Below are 21,899 nucleotides of genomic sequence, written 5' to 3'. Positions count from 1 at the left end.
GAGCAATTGTCACCTTCACATAACACGCAGCAGGTAAATGTTGGATTGCAGGTGAATGTAAAAGAAAGCGGACGTGGTGACTGCACAAATTAGTGCATGAACACAATATCTGAATAGGGTAGTTTCCTTCAACAAAGAAAACGAAAGGCATTGATTTCGATTCGTTACCCACCATTAGTATATTCATAATATACAAATTATTTGGTTTTAGAAATACCAGTTTAGACGAATGGCAATGGTCAATTTTATCCTCATTTGAAAAAGGCCAGATTGGCACCCATGCGATGTCACTCATCGTGACGTCACAGGGACCTAGTTTCAATACGAGTAGATAGGAGTTTTACATCGTCAGAGGTTACCAATTCATGCATAAGGCACAGAGCTCAGGGAAACATGTCTTAATAATCACCTATTAAAACTGGCTAAGGTCGGAAAGTTTTCCTCGTTTGATAAGGTATTAATAATCCTTATTTAAGCCAAGCGCTACCAGCTAGCAGGGTACTCTGCTACCTGCTAGCATCCTGCATCGTATCAGCGCTCAAAGCCTCGCCCCAAGGTCACCTCACTTGCGACAGCAGGAACCAGAATGATGTCACACGGAGATTTCCCAGCATTCATACTTAGCCGTCCAGTTTTCGCGCGCTTGAAAGTTTTCACTTTTCATTTAATCGCAAAAAATAGATATCGTCATTTAAAAATCTAAAAGCGTGAAATACGTACTCCAGGAGTAATAGTCTTTCAATTTAGTCAATAAAAAAATAATAGGAAACCACCCTATTCAAACTGATACATTTTTTATGGGCAAATAGTATAAATTATTGAAAGTTGATACAAACAGATGCTAAGAATTGATGCAACTTAACATCTCCTGAGAAGAAGTTCTCATGTAGAGAAATGACATATTTACAGAATATAATGATTATTGAATTAATCACAAAATAAATTTTTCTACTTTACACTCAAAAGATGATGAATAACAAAGGCATAGGCACAGAGCATATCCTACGTTAGGCCGTCCAATGTTGGAAAAAGACTGGGTATGAGATAGTAAAATATGTATAATAATGGCAAAATATTTGGACTTTTTATCACAGTGAAAATCATGTCAGGCTTATACAAGTCTTCCCAAGCAAGTAATCTACATTAGGGTATTTTTGACCCTTCAGTTTTCTTCTGTCATTTCTGGGGAGGGAGAAAATTAACACTCAAACCCTAAATTATGGCCCAAGTTGCATCCTTTGTGGGGAGGAATGAATGATCAAGTAGTACCTAGTTGTATCCTTCCTCACCATGTGATTTGGGGGTGATTCCTTTAAAATTTGGTAGGCACCATACCTTCTTTGTCATTTTTCAAGTCAGCAAGGTGATCAATTAACTCTATTGTAGTGATGTAAAGTACTGTAGCATGCACCATTACTTTAATCTCCTAGGCTGACATGGAGTAAGTTTTATTTAATTTTTGTCATAAATTGAAGATTTTTAAATTAAATCTGTGAAATCTCAAGTGAAGTGAAATACTTACGACAAATACCATTTATTCTCATATTGCAGTCAAGCAACTTGAAATAGCAAGTAAAAGAGTATGGATTGCAACATGTTATTCTTTGTAAGCATTTTCAGAGAGATTGAATTGCCGGTTAAACTGCCATCACCACTCTTAGGTTAATCTTCCTCTGAAATTAATTCCTGGGTGTGCCTGTGTACATTTTGATGAATATGAAACGTAGATAGGCACACAATACGATATTTGCAGTTATTACAATAATTTCATCGAGTTCCTTTACCTCTTCCACCTCAGTTTTATTTTCTGAATATCATGCTCATTTATTTTTTCTGTGGTTCTTTTAAAATGGAATTGTAGGCAATGGAATTATAATTTGTAATTTGCAATCATGGTAGAACAGTGAAATATAAAGTGATTATTATTTCATTCCGTAAATTATCTAGTTAAATGCATCAGGATTACATCAATGCTCTTATTCCAGGGTTATATTTTTAATTAAGTTCAAAGTATCCATTAATCCCATCCACTTCAATTTATTTTCTGAATATTGTGTTCCTATCCTCTATTCATTTTTTCTGTAATTCTTTTGTAGTGCAGTTGTAGGTAATGAAATGATATTTTGTAGTTTGTGATAAACGAAGAACAGTGAAATATAAGTGGTTATTATTTCATATTGAAAATTATCTAGTTAAATACATCAAGAACACAGCTATTCCTACTCATATAAAATAATTTTTTTCCTTCCAATGCATCATCATATTTCATGAAATATGAGTTCTTTATGTACATTATGAATGTTTTAATATGTTAAACTTTAAAGATATTTTTCCCAGAAATGGTGCTGGGATTATGAAAATATGATGACGAGCTACACTCATCCTTGCACAATTTGGCATCGAAAGTCCATGGCGAGCTAGACTCATCATTTCAGCGACATGTGTTAAATATCATTGACGACAGACAGTATCAACTCCCTATTTCAGTAGCATCATTCATACACTATTTAACATTATTGGTCTAAAATAATAGTCTCAAGACCATTAGGCCCTTTCTCTCATCCACTTTGAATTTTAATACCAAAAATTTTGTGTGATATGTTTGCTTAACTAGCTTTCCTAAAAACATAACATAAGCCAATTATAGTGCATGTAAATTGTATCCACCACTGGCAAAGCATTATGCTCAAACCATACATCACATATATTGGGCCATTTCTAGAGTGCCCTTTAATTCAACGAAATCTAACCTACGTGGATAAAATTACTCTCACAAATAATGAGTTCAAAGCTAAGACCCCCCAGAGCTAAAGGTCCCACATGGCCTCCGGAAGTCCAGGCCGGCTCTTTTTTTATTACATCCGTAGGACCCAAGGGTCACATCTCAATTTCTCTCATACCTCTCTGTTCACACAGAGCCGACGGCATTCCAGGGGCTGAACCAGTATCAAATTGGGGGGGCGGGGTCATGACCTGCATTTGGGGAGTGTCGAATACTCCGCAGGGGAGAGGGGCGTTCACCCGAGTAAATATTTTTTAAAATACCCATTTTTCACAGATTTCAGAACCAATTTTTAAAATTCTGAATAACAGATGAAATTTAAAAGTTTTAGGCATTTAAGAAATTTAACAATGGAGAAGAAATAAAAAGCAAACTTGAAGTTAAAAATAAGTGTAAAATATTAATGCTTCATACAACAGAAAATATGAAAATAATTAATTGAAAAATGTTCACAGTGATGACAATAACATACAAGAATACAAAAACTATTTAACTAATGAAAATTAAAAATGTTTGATAGGATTTTGGTGGGGGTCATGACCCCTCTGACACCCTCTCTAAATCGACTGCTGCTTGTGTTGCCTCTGCACAGGGTGGCAAGTGTTGAACTGTCTAAGTGGCACCATGCCGTCTAGCTTTGATCCCCTATCTTAATGAAGCCTGACCAAGAGAGGCTGAATGAGCAGGATCTCACTTGCCTCAGAAATGACTTGCCTGCCTAAATGTCACCGCCGTCAATAGTTAAGGGGATACAAGCGTGAGCAGAAGTGCCACCAATGGAGAATCTCCGAAACAAGCAAACCCATGGCTTATTTTCTATATTTTTACATAATTTCTTCCATAATAAATGGAGCAAATGTCATCATACTCTTACTTAAATTTTTTTCTGGTCTTTTCTTAAGTCTTCTTAATATTTTTCATTTTGGTTTAGTCATCAGCGAATCCAGACATGGGCGAACACTTTGCCACGGGTATCGACAGACGAATCTTAGTTACCAACAGTAGATATAGTAATCACAACCTAGTAACTAAAATACCAGTCACTGTTATTATGTACTGGATAGTGAATTTGATAACACATAATTATATTGTTTTTACGATATAATTTATCACTTCCATTTAAAAAGGAGGCATGAAGTAACTGAAGAGATATCTACATAAAAATGGTTTACTTTCTTTTCATATAAAAATATCAACATTAATAAAAGCTAATGAAACTACAGAGTATACCACAGTTAAAATATTTGTGTTGGTTATATTAATAATATAATAAATAAAATTTTATCAACACATTATGGGAACATGAAAAAGTGACTTAGCACTAAAATGAAAAAATGAGTGGAAATTATTTGAAAAAGATCACGCTATTATGAATCCTCAGGACCCTGTTTGCCTCCAAGCCGTCGAGACAATCCTTTCTGCCTTGCTCTTGGAGTGTCTGGAATATTCTGAGAACAGAGTGAAATGAAATTCTCAACATAAAAACATAAAATGAGGCAGCCAAGTTTATATGGGAGTGAAGTTAATAAAACTGAGCACAACAACAAACAATTTGACCATGTCTTCTTCATACTGCATAATAAGATAGGTCTTTTTAATGCACATAAAAACAAAAAAAGCATTTTTTATACAATATTTTCCAATTCATAATCAAAATACATGGTCTATACAATTTCTAATATTTAATATTTTATTTAATATTATAATATTTATACTACATTATATGAATTTATATAATTCATTCCTTAAATTTATTAAAAAATATTCCATTGCTTAAATGATGAATGGTGTGGGAATAAATAAGAAAATAATAAAAAAGAAGGGTCTAGCCTGATGGAGCAGTAGCACAAGGAGGGGAGTAATGATTCCTATAAAGAAGCCCCAATATTAAAATATAGTATTACCAATTTCATAAACCACTTGAAAACAATTTTTTTCCTGAGTGTCATAGGAGATATCCAGCGTTGGTATGTATTTGAGTAAAAGTAGTCAGATTACTTGTAACCATTATTTTTGCAGCAATTTGTACTTGTAACAATTACTTTTAATGAAATGTAACTTTTCTTCATAATTTATTCTTTAAGGTGAAAGAATCGTTACTTACTCATAATCAACAAGAACTTTACTTGCTTTCATGTAAACTTGAATTACTTTCAGGCAGCTATACCACACTTTACACACTATTATGTATCTATTGTAAGTAAAATTGCAACTTTAGCTATTTCTATGACTCATTTTTTCGGCAGAATACGGTAGTTTCCTTCATCAAAGAAAACGAAATGCATTGATTGCTATTCGTTACCCACCATTAGTGTTTTCATAATATACAAATCATTTGGTTTCAGAAATCCCAGTTTAGACGAATGGAAATGGTCAATTTTAACCTCATTTAATAAAGGCCAGATTGGCACCCATGCGATTCCACTCCATGTGACGTCACAGGGACCTTGTTTCTATACGAGTAGATAGGAGTTTCACATTGTCTGAGATTACCAAGGCATGCATTAGGCACAGAAATCAGGGAAACATCTCTTAATAATCACCCATTAAAATTAAAGTTCAGAAAGTTTCCTTCGTTAGATAGGGTATTAATAATCCTTATTTAAGCCAAGCGCTACCTGCTAGCAGCCTGCGTCGTATCAGCGCTCAAGCTCGCCTCAAGGTCACCTCACAGGGTGGCAGCGGGAACCAGAAATATGTCACACGGACTTTTCCCATCATTCCTACTTAGCCGTCGCATTTTCGCGTGCTTGAAATTTTTCACTTTTCATTAAATCGCAAAAAATAGATATCTTCATTCGAAAATCTAAGAGCCTGAAATGTGCACTCCAGGAGTAAAAATCTTTTGATTTAGGTAATAAAAAAATAATACGAAACCACCCTATTTGACAGTTGCCAGGTGGACTCTTGAGTGGACAATATTACAAGAAGTAATTGTAATTTTACTGTGTTTTTAGTAAATCAGTGATTTGTCTTCATGATAGATAACTTTATTTATGAAGCAACTGTAATTGAGCCTAGTTACTTTTCCTCAGTACTTCTACCAACACTGGAAATGACACACCAAATCAATAAAAGAGATAAAAATTGACGTTGTGTATGGATAGCATGATTATAATACAAACTATTGAGCATTGATTCTCTGTAGTTCAATTAACCATCCATTGGATTATCAGCCAAACACTTCCTTAGCTAGTCCCCTCAATACATATACCATCTACCTTTAATTCACTCTCTCTACTCATCCTCTCTTGCCCTAACCTATTTCAAAGCAACTTGCTTTTCAGCGTAAATAAAGCAAAAGACACAGAGAGAGCATGACACAGAAATAGTAAAAATTTCAAAAAAAAAAAAAAACGATTGCTAATGTATCATGTATCCATTTTAATTATCTGCTTGGTAATTATGAACTTTTTCGAAAAATAGTATTTCCAATAGTTACTTTTAAAAATATATTCATGCAAACTAAATACACATTCATAAAATTAGGATTGAAATCAAGGCTCTACTTCAATTTTCAATTAACATACATGTAAGAGTTAAAAAAACATACACCTACTAAAGTACCACGAAAAATGTTAACATACCAATAAGTATCCTGCCGTTAAGGAATATAAAATTTCAGATTTCAAATTATAGCCACAATTTAAGTGATAAGAAAATTATGAAATATAGACAATTATAGCCAGTACATAATACTACATATCAGGTAGAAAAATTCCCTTGATGAGATTTTAAATCAGTCATCAAATTAAACATGCAGACAGAAATGGAACACTAATTTTACTATCAAATGAGTTATTTTATTGAGAGTGCAATGAATTAGTAACCATACCATGTTTAACTGGTTACCATTAATAGCATCTTTATACCAAAAACATATTGCGAACACACAGAAAAAGAAAATAAGCTTCTGTGTACTATGATAGAAAATAAATCATAAGGGTGAATTCAAAGCTACTATAAAGGTTATAAAAATAAAAAAAATAACTAATTTCCGGGATTAATAGAGAAATTAAGAGAAAATTAATGTTAAAAGTAAATATGGCACATACATAGCCTACTTAGTACATTAAGTGACCTCATAAAAGTAATATCTAGCCTACTTAGTAGATAAAGTGACCTCATAAAAGTAATATCATAATTTGACCTGAGGTATTTTTAGAAATATTTGCACACATACTAAGAGTGTATGAGTAATAAATCACTACATTAATTAATTTGTACACAAACATAAAAAATAATGTAGGTTATTTAGCATTAAGTAAGTATGTATTTAAGCTGTTTATTTATTATATTTAATATACTTTAGTATTTTATGTACAGCAGACTCCCGATTATCTGGCTGCGGTTTATCCAGGTTACGGATATACCGTATAAGCGCGTGTAAGAGGCGCAACTTTTTTCCCAGATATTGCAGCCGAAAATGGGGGTGCGCCTCTTACACAAACTTCTTATCTTCCCCCCTCCCCTTCACCGGTTGCAAGTTCAAGGGGAACTGAGTGGCCTTGGTTTTCAGCGTGAGTCGGTCATCTGAAACCCTGGGTCAAAATCAAGCGGCAGGCAGGGGAGTTTCTCCCTTAGTGACGTATTTTTAAAATGCTCCTGTTTGAATTTCTTGCAAGCATCGCGCCGTCACGTCGGTACCCCAGAGGTGAACATCGAAAAGATCGCGCGGGGTGATTCGCTCCGGAGCGCGCGCTAAATTTATTGCCACGAGTGGGCATCCCGCGGCATTTATACTGCATATAGTAATATTGGTGTCAAAACCTGCGGTTGAAAAAATTTGAACGAGTGTGCTCATTGTTGGACTTTATGGTGGATAGAAGAAATCGGAAATGCTTATAAGTGAAGAGCGCTGAAGGAGAGGTCGAGGGGAAGAGGGCTCCCTCCCCTCCGTATTTAAAGCTACGAGCGAAGGAGCAAGGGAAGAACACGTCCGATCTTGCATGTGACGTCGTTGCCTTTAAAGCGAAGGGGCGAAGGCGCAGCAATGTGATATACGCAGTTTGCGTTGCCTGAGTTTCCAGTCCGTCTCGTCTTGTTTGAATGCGCTTATGCTACGCTTGTTTCTTCCGAAATTGTGCTGTTTGGACTATGTTGAATATTAGTAGCCTTATTTTAGCTATAAATCTTTGTGTCAATCAATTAGAGCTCAAAAAACTTAAATGCTGTAAGATATACGTCGCGTTAGGTCTAATTATTTTTAGAACCTCGTGCGTGTCATACAATTGCTGAAAGATATCGAGATATCTTCGAGCTCAGAAGGTGACTCACGTAGCATTTGACCTCCAGAAACTCGGGGAATTGAACCTGGTAGACCGAAAAAGGTCAGTTGGTGGAATGGGGTAGGGATGAAACACGTTTCCATTGTTCCCCTGTAACTTGATATTTTTCTGTGGAGTCTCGGAAAGGAAAAAAACGGCAGAGGCATTAGCTGATGGAGAGCCGAGTGTAGTTCCGTTAGGCCCCTTGCACACACACCGATTTTGGACGGCCGGTAAAATATTGGCCGATATTTTACCAGCAAAGCGATGCTTGCACACACGCCGGATTTTTACCGGTCAAACGATACGTTGCTAAGTTTTTGAGCCGGCGTCGGCGATCCACAGTGACAATAGCCGGCAGCTAACCGGCATTTTGCCGGTGCCGGCGTGTGGTCGGTACGTGTGCAAGCTCCAATGCTCTCCCATTGTTCACTATTGGAATGTGGATCGATATTTTACCGGCCGTCCAAAATCGGTGCGTGTGCAAGGGGCCTTAAATCTACGACGTGGTTATTATCCTACGGCGCTGAGATTGCCCCGATTGTTGTTCAATCTCTTGGGAAAGCTCATGCCATTTGCCTGTCGTGTTTTGCCTTAAAGTTTTCCACGACTGCAATTCTATTGCAATACTCCTGCGAGAGCTTTTAAACAAAATTGTTCATGAGTAGGACAAGCAACGTAGAGCGATGGCGTATGCAAAGAGAGGATCGGAACTCTTTCTACTCCCTCTTATGCCACCGCAGTTATCAAAATTTCCTCTTTCAAATAGTACTGAAAGAGGACATTTCGATAACTGTCAAAATTCCAGGCATACGTCTGCAACACCGCACGATAGGATAAAAAAAATGTCGCAAAATTTTTTTTCTTCATAGCTTCGATCCTCAAAATAGGGGTGCGCCTCTTACACAAGCTTATACGGTATATTCCGCTACCTTTATAAAAAAATAAAATCGGACGCAAAATCATCAGTATTACTGCATTAATGCTAGGATAAACCGGGCTTATTATTTCCCTTAGAATCCCCTTCGTAAAATGGAAGCGATCGTGCGCTGGCTGCATTCATGGGAGCACCGTGTTCCTGTTTTCTAAGCCTTGCAGTGTGAAACCGCGCTCCGTGATCACAGATATACGTCCTGCAGCAATTGCAAACTGGGCAACTTGTGCGAGACTCAACTATGTGGCGTGGTGCCTGACGACGTGGTTTCCGACGTCGAGCAGTGGTTTTGAAGCATTTGTGCAAACCACTTTTCCGTATCCGTGATCACACAGCCACCGATGTGTGGTTTTCGAAACCAGGCCTTTCATGGAGCATTAATAATACGAGTACAACCATGTTATCGCTGCTAAAAACATTGCGAATAGGCGGAGAAAGCTCTCATTGAGTCTGGGAAGCACTCTGTAAGTAACTGAATAAGTGGATGGATAAAAATACATTGTTTTTTAGGTAAATTATGTACATTGCGAGACATTTAAGTTTGGGTTATCTGTGTTTTCTGATTATTCACGCTGTCTCTCCCCATCACTAGCCTGGGTAATCGGGAGTGTGCTGTACTTAATACATGTATATAAATTTTGACAAAAATCACGTAATACATAAGAAGAAGATTAAATACATACTTGTACCTGAATAACTTAGAAAAAACACCTCTCAGCAGTGGCTTAATTCTAGTCAGAACTCATGCACAAGATAAGCTCCTAAGGGAATAAAATTAACCACAAGAGAAAGCAATGAGCTTTCAAATATTTCACATCATAAGGTATTGAATTTCTCATTATTATCAATAATTTGAAAAGGGGAGATAGTAATAAGCTTCTGAAGGCTTGGGAATGTCTAACTGACAATAATACTTCACCAATACAGGTGCAGCTGATTCATATGGTTTACTTACATGTAGTCCATATTTATAAATATCATCATAGAGCCATCATACAGTGGAACCTCGTTAAAGCGAGTACGGGCTATAGCGACACCCCCGCTATTACGAGAGATAGCCGATGCACCGTCAATTTACCCTACAATAAGCGTGTTAAAGAATTCGTTTTTACGAGACCCTTTCGGTGTTGGCTCTCGCCATAGCGAGGGTTTCCCCGCCGGAAGACTTTCATGAAGACTCCTTAACCTCTGTAATTGCTAGCGATCTGTTAGAAATGAAGTTAATGGAGTGCTCAGTCTCAAATGTATGTGGTAAACTGTCGTTCGATAAATATAATGATGACGAAACAATGCTTTGCATGATTTTTATTCAGTGCGGCGCTTATAAATTGTTTGAATAGTTAGTCGTTATTTGAGTAAGGAAATTTAGTGATGCAAAAAAACATCGCCTTTCGTCTGGATTTATGCTTACGTTTATCGGATAGATGTTTATCTGTCGCCGCACCACTCCTGTTCCTGTATATCTGTTCGCAACAGGTATATTGGCTATTATTTGCTCCACCGCCGGTAAAGCGACAATTCGCTATAGCGAGTGTTTATTAGTGCACCGTGGGGTGTCGTTATATCGAGGTTTCACTGTATTTAAATTTTTATAAAAATTTAAATTTGATGGCTCTGACTCTAATACTCAAGAAACTGTCATTCACAGCAAGTTGCAAATTTTATTTTTATAAATAAATGAATATTAACACAGGAATACCTGAAAGAGCAGTAGTTTCCAATTAAATATGTACAGGGTTAATCATTCACAGGAATTTAAAGAAATACATTAAAGATTTTATAAGTTTCTCTAATATTACTTTAATTACCAGGTGAAATTGGTTTCCTGAAAAGATGATTTTCAAAATAAAGAAAAAAACATGTGTGCTACGGGGAGAAAGACTTCTATTGGAAGACAAGATGAATATAAAGCTTACAGACTGACCTTGAGAGGAAACTAGAGAAATGGTGGTTTAAAGAAAAAGAAGTCAGAGTCAACATTTTTGCTTCTGATTTAACAACGTGCAGCATATATCCAGAAGTATAAAAATGTAGCTTCACACCTTGCACTGGCAAACGCGACTCTCTCGTGAGAGGTGCCTCACTGCACCACTCTTCAATGTGAGACTCGCACTGTGTGGCTCCGAAGTGTAAACAAAGCCATGTGGTGTGGTGAAGGAGGGAAATGGGAACCGAGGGGAGAAGTAATGAATAAATTAGGGATGAGTTTATTCCGATTCTTTCAAATTGATTTCGAATTCCATTGATTCTGATTCATACTTACACGTGTCAGTATTTGCTGTCAATTTGTCAGTATCATTGCTGTCATTAAAATTTAAGAATTGAATGGAATGAAATAAAAAGGACAATTAAGAGGCCCAAAATGTATATTTATTCAAAATAGTGAATTAGTTTTAGAGTAATATAAATCCTCAGCTTTTATAAAATAGTAAACACTCTGTTTCAGACATAAATTGTTAACTTAATAATGTACAGTGCGCAATGGCCCACGAGTGTTGTGCCCTTTATGGCCCAAGCGTATGGTCTATTTTCAAAATATTTATCTTCCTAGAATCACTGGAATGGGAATAGACTTTAGGCAATAGATTCTCTATTCCATTTCCGTGCCCCAGAATCAAGAATTGACGTTTGGAATGGACTCATCCCTAGTTAAATTGTTGAGAAACCCCAGATGTAAAAGGCTGATAAAGACGTTTTTGATGGTACAGGAATAAATAGAAAATAATAAAAAAAGAAGGGTCTAGCCTGATGGAGCAGTAGCACCAGGAGGAGAGAAATTACTCCTAAAAATGTGACATTTGAGCCACTCTTCTCTTTTTGCTGAGTCACACACTTGGGCTGACTTGCTTGCACATCACTATTCAAACCAGCAGCCATTAAAAATGTCCATCAAAATGAGGGATGGTGGGTCAATTCACTTCCTTGGTTCTTAGTCACACATATCCTCGATCCTTAAGCTTCAAATCCATATCAGACCCAAAGTCAATCAATACAAAAGTAATTCGAGAAAAAACCAAGCTGAAAACTTGACATCCACTGTATGACTAAACAATGGGGAACTTGCATGGGTCGTCGATTGCTCTAAAGACTATTTTGAATACGTAAAATGGATACAGTAGCTCGCAAAAATAGCTAAGTTTCTCCATTCATCATCAAAAGAAATAAAAAAATTGACTTTAAATAGAGAAAAAATATATACGGTGAACAACGGAGGTGAACATGCCACTGACAATTTTTACACTTCTGTTAGACATTTATCGATAGTGTACTAGCACTTTTTACAATGCAATCACGATGGAACACTGATAACTCTTGGCCGATATTTTTCAACCATGTCAAACTTTGTGCATTACAACCACTGGCACTGTGATTATTAGCAATAGCTTCACGGGGGATGTCATGTTGAAAATAACACTATTTTGGCACAAAAAATGTTCCTATCAGCGAGCAATAGTTGCATTGACTGGAATTCACCTCATAATACATGCACAGGCAGTCCTAAACGAAGAATTCTCCGGTACCTACTAATAAATGGATGAAGTTATTGTATATAAAAGCATAGCGGGCATTAGTAAACATCAAAATTGTTCTAATTACAGTGGAACCTCGATCTGTCGTTTTCAGGGGGATGGTTGAAAAGAACGATGAATGCGGGAAAACGATCAATGCGGGAATGGTTGTCCGGGTTGCCTATGTCCCAGGATCCGCTGGATTTTTGCTAATTATGACATTCATTAATGGATTCAAACGAGATTTCAGCTGATTACAGGAATATTATTACTTTATCGAAACACTTACGCCATATTGTTGATTCGACTTATCTCTCTTTCTAAAATCCTAAAGGAACAAGCCGCCTTGCTAAAAAATGTTTGCACTCCACTTGGAATTTTCACGGCTATTATGCATTTCTGTCGGATGTAAAAATTCTTATCCATCAAATGCCATTTCATGTACACATATATACGAGAGAAATGTGCGTGTTATGCCTCAAACAACTGATTTCGCCGTCGCAGAGATTGGTTATGAAATGGATCAAGAAGGCCAAAAATAGTTTATTACTTGAAATGTTCCTTTCTAGCAATTAAATTTTTAATATGATTGAGGCAATGAGGCATTAATCGTCAGCGGCACGCCCACCTGATCCTCGGCTTCATCCCACTTCTTGTTTTCACCAGGGATCTCGCTCTACCCCCACCCCTGCCGTCATGTGCTACCGGACATACCGAGGCGTTCTGCAATATTCACGCATTCTAGCCCGGATTCTTTTCTTCATCATCAATTATTTTCAGTCCATCTTTTAAAGTTCTCACTTGTGTCTTCGGAAGGGCCATGGTCCGAAGACGAATAAGAATAAAACTAATAAAAATGAAACCGGACTCCATTGAACCCACACGGAAAACACTCGCTATACATAGTTATAAGTCAACCCACCCCGAAAAGTACGGAACCACTCGTACGAGGAGAAGTTCGGCACTAATGCTATCGCGTACGGCGTAGGCAGAGCTTACTGCAGAGGGTGAAGCATGACCATATGACAGCGCAATGAAATTTTTTATCCTATAGAGAAGGCAACTTACCCACTCATTTCTAACAATAAGTAGCGTAGCTCTAGATGAGCAGATGAATTCAGATTGCTAGTCGAGAGAAACAAAATATCCAGGGAAGACATCGCTTCGTTAGCAACTCAGACAAGTGAAACTTGTAGCATAACTCGTAAATTGTAACCAGAATCCAAAACAAAAAAAACCGCTTCAACTACCGTGAAGCTCACTATCAGCTGCGAGGATATCGTTATTCGCCAGAAATCACCATTGTATTATTCCAACTGTTTCCTTGCTTAAAATGCTTAAATAATGTTAGAAATACGTCGTGTTTGGTATCAATCTTTACTGAATTACGTGCACATCACTAATCTATGTATATATAACAAAGTCGAAAATCGTGTTAGTTAGAACACTTATAACTCGAGAACGGCTGCACCGATTTTAGTGACATTAGGCTCTTTGGATTCGTCTCAGCCCCGGATAACATATAGGACATTAAAAAATAGGAATTAGTTCACAAAAAAAATTCAACTTTATCTTACAATTAGAGATATGTTTTTAGGAGTTGATTGTTAAGACGGTCAAAAAAATAAGATTTTTTTTTCGTTTTTACTAATGTATTGACTGATCTTTTTAACAATATTTAAAAAAATTTAAATGTTCAAACATGTCAAAAATATTAAAGTAATATTAAAATAGTATTAAAATAATTGAATTAGAGGTAAGCTCAGCTCGAATTGAGTTGTCAACAAACACATAACTACCGTGTGTGTAAACAAATCTCCAAGCAATTGTTGATTATCAGTAATGTCCGTGTACTCTGCATGAATTCAAATCTTTTAACTTTGTAATAAACGAAGACGAAGTCACCAACTATCTATCTGAATATTTAAAGTCCTTGGACGCACCTGGCTTACCACGGCACGATTTACAGCCAAAGGTAGGCTCTGTGTTCATGATCTTTCGAAACCTAAACCAACCAAAACTATCCAACGGAACGTGTTTGGTTATTTAAAAAACTGATAATGAAAGTGATTCACGCCACTATACTCAAAGGAAAATTCAAAGATGAGGAACTTCTCAGTCCGAAGATTCCATGATCCCAACTTATATGTCCTTTTGAGCTTAAACGTATTCAATTTCCAATTCGTGTTGCATTCGTGATAACGATTAACAAATCGCAAGGTCATTCTTTCAGTTTTTGTGATGTTTGTTCTCATGTGTTAGTGAAAACCCATGATTTTCTCATGGTAAATAATATGTGGTATGTTTACGAGTCGGTAAACCATCCGCTGTGTTTCTTCCTTCGCTTCAAAGGCGCAGCTAGGAATTAAGGGTAGGCGCAGCTAATACTGGCGGGTCTGTAGGTTATAGAAAACTCGCCAAGGTAAGCGAGAGGTGTGGGGGCCCTCCCCAGACATTTTTTAGGATAAAAGGTTCAAAATGGTAGGTTTTGCGGCTGTGTGAACAGTAAAATATTTTGTGACTCATCCGTCCCCCTAATATTAATAATCAAATGTTTTATAAAAAGATTCTTTGAGCTTTTGGGGGGGTTTTAACCCCCAAAAACCCCCCTCGCTGCGTCCCTGCTTCGCTTCGCTATTTTTATTTAGCTTCATTCGCTTTATCTTGCGCCTGATAACAAAACAAAAACTGTTGTTTATCAGAAGGCGCTTGACGCAAGACATTAAACCCGAATGTGTAGGACACACCGTGGTGCGTTAACGCATGCAGCACGTATACGCAGTGCATTTTTTCCAAACAGAGATACTATAACTGGCGCGCCTAAAGTCATTTGATACGAATGCTGCTCCACAGGGGCTTTTCTTACACTATTTTGATCATCAGTCAAGCGTCGGTCTAGCGTTGCGTTAACCTACCCCGTGAACGAGCCAAGTTTACGCTACAGACTTAGACCTAAAAACATTTTTTTACGGTTAATAACACAAATAGCCAACAACTGAATGCGTATCATTTTTATTTCATCAATATTTTCTCATTTGATTTATAATAAATCAAATATGATTAAAATGATACAGCCGCCCTTTATTTATAAATGGTGCAACTAAACTATAAGTCCATTGAATGCTAGGCGGTACGAAGTTCGCCGGGTCAGCTAGTATCTAAATATAATAAAAGTATAATACCAATTGCCGAAATTCATTTTTAGATACCTTTTGGGCTAATTGGTGATTCATGCAGCAGTTGACCTCCACCTTTGAAGCGAGTCGGCTAAAAAAAAAGTCAGCGGTCGAGAGAGGGGGAGGCGTGAAAAAGGTTTCTTTTGTTCTCGAGTAACTTGATATTTTCTTTCGAAGCTAAGGTCGTCGTAATACGATCATTGCTCGAGCTGGGACCTTTTTTTATTTCGGAGACGAAGAAAGCTTCAACCGGGGGGGAGGCGAGTGCTGAATGGAGGGGGATACCGGATCTTGGGAAATGCGCTAATGTAACTATCCCACGGCACTCTGCTTCTCCCTATCGCATTTCAATCTCCTGGGGAAGATTCAAACTATGTGTCTGTTGTTATTAGCCATAAATAACACGTTGTAAACACTTCGTCTCATTTTTATCAAACGATGAATGCGGGAAAATTATTCGACGGGACCGCGATCTCCAAACGATCAATGCGGGAAAACGATACTTCGGGGAACGATAGATGCGGGAAAACATTACATTGTCTTTATGGAACTTAATTTGGGACCAGGAGCGGCGAACGATGAATGCGGGAACGATAAATCGGGGTTCCACTGTACATACTTAAATGAATGATATGCCATCGATAACATCAACGTACAATTAACGTATCCCCCTTCCAACGGCCGTGGCTCAGACTCCTACAACGATGTTATTTAGGTATTATAAAATTTTTCGCTTAACTGCACCAGTTTTATATTTTATGCCCTTACTCAGATATTAATATTATAAATAATACAAAATATGAGGGCTTCCGAGCCTGTATCGTTGGATATTTTGCTTTAAATAGAAAATAATCAACACGTCTCACAAACGAAGCTCTCACAACAACTGGCAACTATAACAATCACAACAATTGCTTCGTGTGATGTTTAGGCACCTATGACGTCATCGCGGCTTCGTCGGCAGTGGCTTGGGGAGGAGGCAGTTTTTGGCGCACCTTGAAATTTGTTATATTTATCATTGAATATCTCGCGAAGGAAAACTCAAATTTACATGCGGTTCTCTTTGTTGAATTCAGAAAATAGTTTTCTGTCCGCCTGTTAAATAAAAAAAATTCATGCAAGTTCCCCATTTTCCGGCAAATGCAATGAATAAAAGTTTCTTAGGCTGGCACACAAGTCAGAAAAATTAATGCAGTTATCATTTTGGCTTCCATCTCGTTACCTACTCTCAAGGCTATTGAATGAGAATGGGTAAAGAGACAGGATCTAAAACATCTGTTACCATAATTTTTCTGACTCACATGCAAATCCAAAAGAAGTTTATCACTTAACACCCACTGACATGAAGGCTTTGGGTTAAATCCTGCATATTTACATTTTTGATTAAATACCATGCATATTTACAAATTTTAAGTAAAAACTTAACGCGAGACATACGTAAAACAAAGTATGACTGGTACTTCATTTAAAGTGAACTCCTTCACCTAAATTATCAAGAGCCGTGTCAAGCGATTAATACATTGCTGTAAGTACATCCGCAAATTCAGTTCATATGCCTAAGCAGCAATTTATATTACATACATATATTCATTAAATCCGGGCCTAAGTTAGAATCCCATTATCCCACTTATGGTAAGGTCTCCTATAAAGAGTGAGCAAAACAAACAGCAAAACAGACAAGCTCTTTCTATAAAATCATTGATTATGGGATATGTTTGGATCTACTGTCTACCTTTTTATAGCTTCCTGTAAGCCAGAATTCTTCAATCTTTAGGAACCTAAGCTAAGTTTGTCTCTCTTAGTTATGCCCTTGGATCAAAGGTAAATCCATTTTCTCTTGAATATTTATGAGATATTATAAATCACTTTAGCTAATTTTGTAGTCAATTAGGATTTTTTCTTCACAGTATGCTTAATTTTTAGAATTACCGATTCGCACAAGAATTCAGAATAAAAAATGAGCATTTTCAAGAAAATAAATTCACTAAAAGAACACTCCCAAATTTCCCATCTAAAAGCAATCTGAGTGATTTTCAATGGTTTGCTGATACTCAGCATGATTCCTCTCATAAAATTAAGGTAAGTTTGCAAAGAACCACATTTTATTTCCAAATATCTCAACAACACAACAATCATGATAATAGGACAACAGGAACTAGGACGCAAAAATAATTTACAGTAGAAAATAAAAGAGAGAAAATTAAATGTCCAGGGACATGTGCACATTAAGAAGAATTTGGTTAGTATTCACTGAGACTACTAAGCATCACAGTTAGCAGAACTTATCACAGAATCACCTTTACTACAGTGTCACCTTACTAAAAAGTTACAAATAGGAAACAGACAGTCTATAAGTGAAAAAGGAGCTCATAAACAAGCAACAGAGTGAAAGAATCAAAATGAGAAACAGCCACAGTTTTGCAGTTGTGTTAGAGAAAATAAGTCTGTAGGATTTTCTTCGATGGTGCCTCACCTCAGCGTCCCAGACGGATCGCCTTCTTCGCCCAAACCATGACAACAGACGCCCTGGTGTTGATTGGACCTTGCTCTCGGGTAACTGATCACTGTCCTGGAGGAGGAAAAAATTCAAATGAAAGACAGGATTTTTCAATTACAATATATTGAAATTGAAGCCAGAAAAATTCACACACACCAAAGCAAAAGAATTAATGCAACATAAACAAGGCCACCCATGAATTCCTGCTCATCCTAATCAGATCCACATGATGGAAAATTTGTATCCAACCAGAAAAAGTAGGGAAATTTAATGATTACAATTCAGGGTGTAACTTATAGCACTTTACATTGATAAATAATTAAATAGATGATGAATGTTATGTCTATCGCCAAACCTATAATTATCTTCTTAAATGAGATTATCAAATAATATATGCATCAACAGCACTCTAAAATTTGTAATTCAAAAGTGTAGAGGTGAAGGAGATAGAGCAAAAATAGTACATATTTTCGAGATGTGTATTCAAACAGCAAGGGAAAACACTCAAGTGTGTCACACCAACATTGATGAAATTATGTGCATAAAAAACATGCATTAGTGCAAGACTGCTAAAAGAACAATATCAAATTGAAGTATTCAGTGGTAACCAAAGGTGATCAAGAAGATTGTTAACAATGAGGTAAAGCTACGAGGTAGTCATAGTCCCGAGATGCTAATGTCAAGCTGTTGTATTCACTCCATATAATATCGAGCAAACCAAATTTATCGAAAGCCTGAAAATAAAACTTACCACATGACTTATATGGTAAAGAGAGGTTGCATCCAATTCAATTTTTCATGGAGTGGGGAAACAGGTAGCAAGGAGGCTCACAATTGTGAGAGGAAAAACATGAATAGCGGGCCCAAAAATATACAAAGGTGCTCTCTGCGTTAAAGCAAATTCCTTGCATTTTTAAATAAAATAGAAAAGTCCCTAAAATATCCAGTTTCCCTTAGTTCAGATCTTCAGATATTTAGACACTTAAGTTATCCAAAAGACGAAAAAAAATTGGGTGTCTAATTTTTAATACACAATCTGCCTAAAAATAAGAGTGAAAAAAAAGATAAGAGAAATTTCAAGATTTACAGTTGGATCAAAGAAAAACAAAATCCATATAAGGCAAAACAAACATGCATCAATGGCATCCATCCACTGAAATATCTAGAAAAAAGCCAGAGCAAATAATTGTTTCAGACACATGCACATGCTTTGAATAATCATTATGTGCTTCTTGATCGACAAAAACTGCTCAAAACATGCATGAAAATAAAAATCATTTAATTAATCAAAGCTTATAATTTTATAGAAAATAGAAAAAATCTAAGAACCAAGAGCAGGTCTTCATGCAAAAGCCAAAGAAGCAACACCAAAACAATATCTGCAAGAGAAATGCATAAAAATGGTATTAGCAAGGCAATTTAACAACCCAAGGAATATCACCTGCAAAGAAGATCGCCGATTTTTCCCTGGAGTTGGCGGCCCAGGTTTCATGTATGCAATCTGTAAAATGATTAACATTCACAGTCAACTGTCTGAAAATAACTACCTCTCAACATTAATTATTTAGGGTAGCCAGCTATCATTTGATAAAATTTCTTTTGTCACTTAGCCAATAAATTCTCCTAATGAATGTTTTTCTTCATAAAAAATATTTCCTTCTAATCATAACATACAGTGAGTCCTCGTTCTACGTCACCCCGTTTAACGTCATTTCGCGATAACGTCACGAAAATTTTACGACCGTGATTCGTTTATCGCCCCTTCGCTTCGCGATAACGTCACGTATTTTAAATTTCGCGCGAGAAAAAAGGCGAAGTGGCAGGCGTTACAGGTTGTTTGTTTCGTGGGCGGTAATACGGTCAGTCTATTCAAAGTGTAAAACGGTGTGTATATTGTTAATTGCGATTACGGTTTTGGCAAATTTTAGCATCAGAGACATTTCCACGACAATGTCCAAGAAAACAATGTTCACAATAATTTTGGTTCCTGTTACTGCGACGATGTTTCAGCGATGATGATGCCCAGGCGACGCCCGCCCGCCTCAATTCGCAATTAAAACCATCTCTTCGATTTCATAATCCCAGTTTGCCCGCCCTCGCTCATTTGCGCCATTTTGATTTCGCTCCTGACTGGTCCGAAAAGAAATTCTCGTAGCGAGGGTAGGGCCTATGGATCCCCGGTCTGTAGCGTCTGGTAGCATTCATTGGACCGCACTCCGCACTATAGCGAAGCCGAAAAGCAAATGCGGGAAAATACAGAAATGGAGAAGGATTTATGTCACTGCTGCTATTGTCGTCACTGAAGACAGGAACTCGTATTTATGACATAGTTTGGCATTCCCATCGTAAAAAATGCCCCAGATATGATACGCTAAAATTTTTTCGCATAGGAATTGTGTGGTTTAGGAACCGATATTCAATTTTTACATTGTTTTTATGGGATATTATGCTTCGATTAACGTCATTTCATTTATCGTCACATTTTTCAGGAGCGGTAGGTGACGTTAAACGAGGACTCACTGTATTCACAACTGCTATTGTCAAACATACTTATTGTATGCCATTATTAAGATTATTGCAAAGTAAGGGCTTGAGTTCAGGTAAACTTAACACCATTAAAGAAGTTAAACCACCTAGTGTGATGGTAGAAAATACTCTGTTTTAACTAAAATCGTTTATCTCACTGGCAACAAGTAAATTCAGATAATCCTATCCAAATAGCCACCTCTATTTGATGATCACCCCCGCAAATGGACTTTTTTTTAATTAGAATGGAATAATTTTTCCCATCACCCCTCATACAATCACTGGCCACTTTTGAGGAGGCCTGCTTGGCAGGGGAAAAACCAGGTATTGGAGATTATTCTTGGGTACTTAAAACCAGGGATGGCAATAGCAACAAAACAAAAGTCAAAACCAGTAAAATTTCGATAGTTTTGCTCCCGGGAGCGAAACGTGGAAACAAAGCGAAATGGATTTAAACCCAGGAAGTCAAACTCAGGGTCGGAATGAAATCGGAATCAAAACTACTTCGGTTCGGAACTAAACTAAAACTCTGGGATGAAACAAAATGCAGATAATGCTCCGCACTGGAGGGACCACGTGCTTCACCTTCGAAGGGCTTAGTTTTGACCCACGTACTGAGTACGAAATATGGTTTTATGAAGTAGAGGCTTGGCCTACTGCCATTAGATGCATGGGGAACTCATATTTTTACCACTAACAGGAGAAAAGTGAACGCAAACTGGCCATTCGATTTCTTTGGTCAATGTTTTAACCTCTCTACACATATGTCAAACGTAATGGGACAAAACTATTCTCTCTTATCCCCCTCCACTCAACTTTTGGGATCGAAACTTTACTATGAGCAGCAGAGCTTCGATTAATTCAGTTTCATTCCCGGGAGTAAAGTTTCATCCCGGGTCGAAATTAAACTCCTTGGTGATTTTAATTTCGTGCAGGAACGAAACTAAGCCTAGGCCCAATATTTTCATTTCCCTCCAGGTTGAAAAGAAACATTTGTTTCGTTTCACTTGCCATCCCTGCTTAAAACTCTTTCCACTCATTCCAGGGAGCTTGACGGTCACGGGCATGAGCTAAGGTTTTGCAAACTTGTGCATCTTTCTCAGGCAGAATTTTTTCCTTAGAGCAAATCCATCAGGCGCGTGTTAATAGCATATGCTTATTAATTTTCTTTGTTTTTTTGCTTATTTAATTAGTGAGAGTGGATCACT

General features: G+C 37.1%; 1 protein-coding gene across 5 annotated transcripts in view; it reads right to left on the bottom strand.

The window, feature by feature from the left end:
* Positions 1–3,932: 3,932 nt before the first annotated feature.
* Positions 3,933–21,899, bottom strand: part of LOC124164864 (early endosome antigen 1-like) — a 38,759-nt gene continuing 20,792 nt past the window's right edge. For 3 of the 5 annotated variants that reach the window (XM_046542079.1, XM_046542076.1, XM_046542077.1), the window contains 2 exons: positions 19,607–19,666; positions 17,753–18,237 (listed from right to left, as the gene is read on the bottom strand). In XM_046542079.1, coding sequence (XP_046398035.1) covers positions 17,995–18,237; positions 19,607–19,666 — 303 coding nt within the window. In that variant the 3' untranslated portion in view covers positions 17,753–17,994. Of the gene's footprint in view, positions 4,231–17,752; positions 18,238–19,606; positions 19,667–21,899 lie in introns of those variants that run through there. The other 2 variants (XM_046542078.1, XM_046542080.1) reach the window with 2 other exon arrangements.

This window comes from Ischnura elegans, chromosome 9 (genome assembly GCF_921293095.1).
Source record: "Ischnura elegans chromosome 9, ioIscEleg1.1, whole genome shotgun sequence".
Taxonomy (NCBI): Eukaryota; Metazoa; Arthropoda; class Insecta; order Odonata; family Coenagrionidae; genus Ischnura; species Ischnura elegans.
This window is presented reverse-complemented; position numbering and strand designations above follow the sequence as displayed.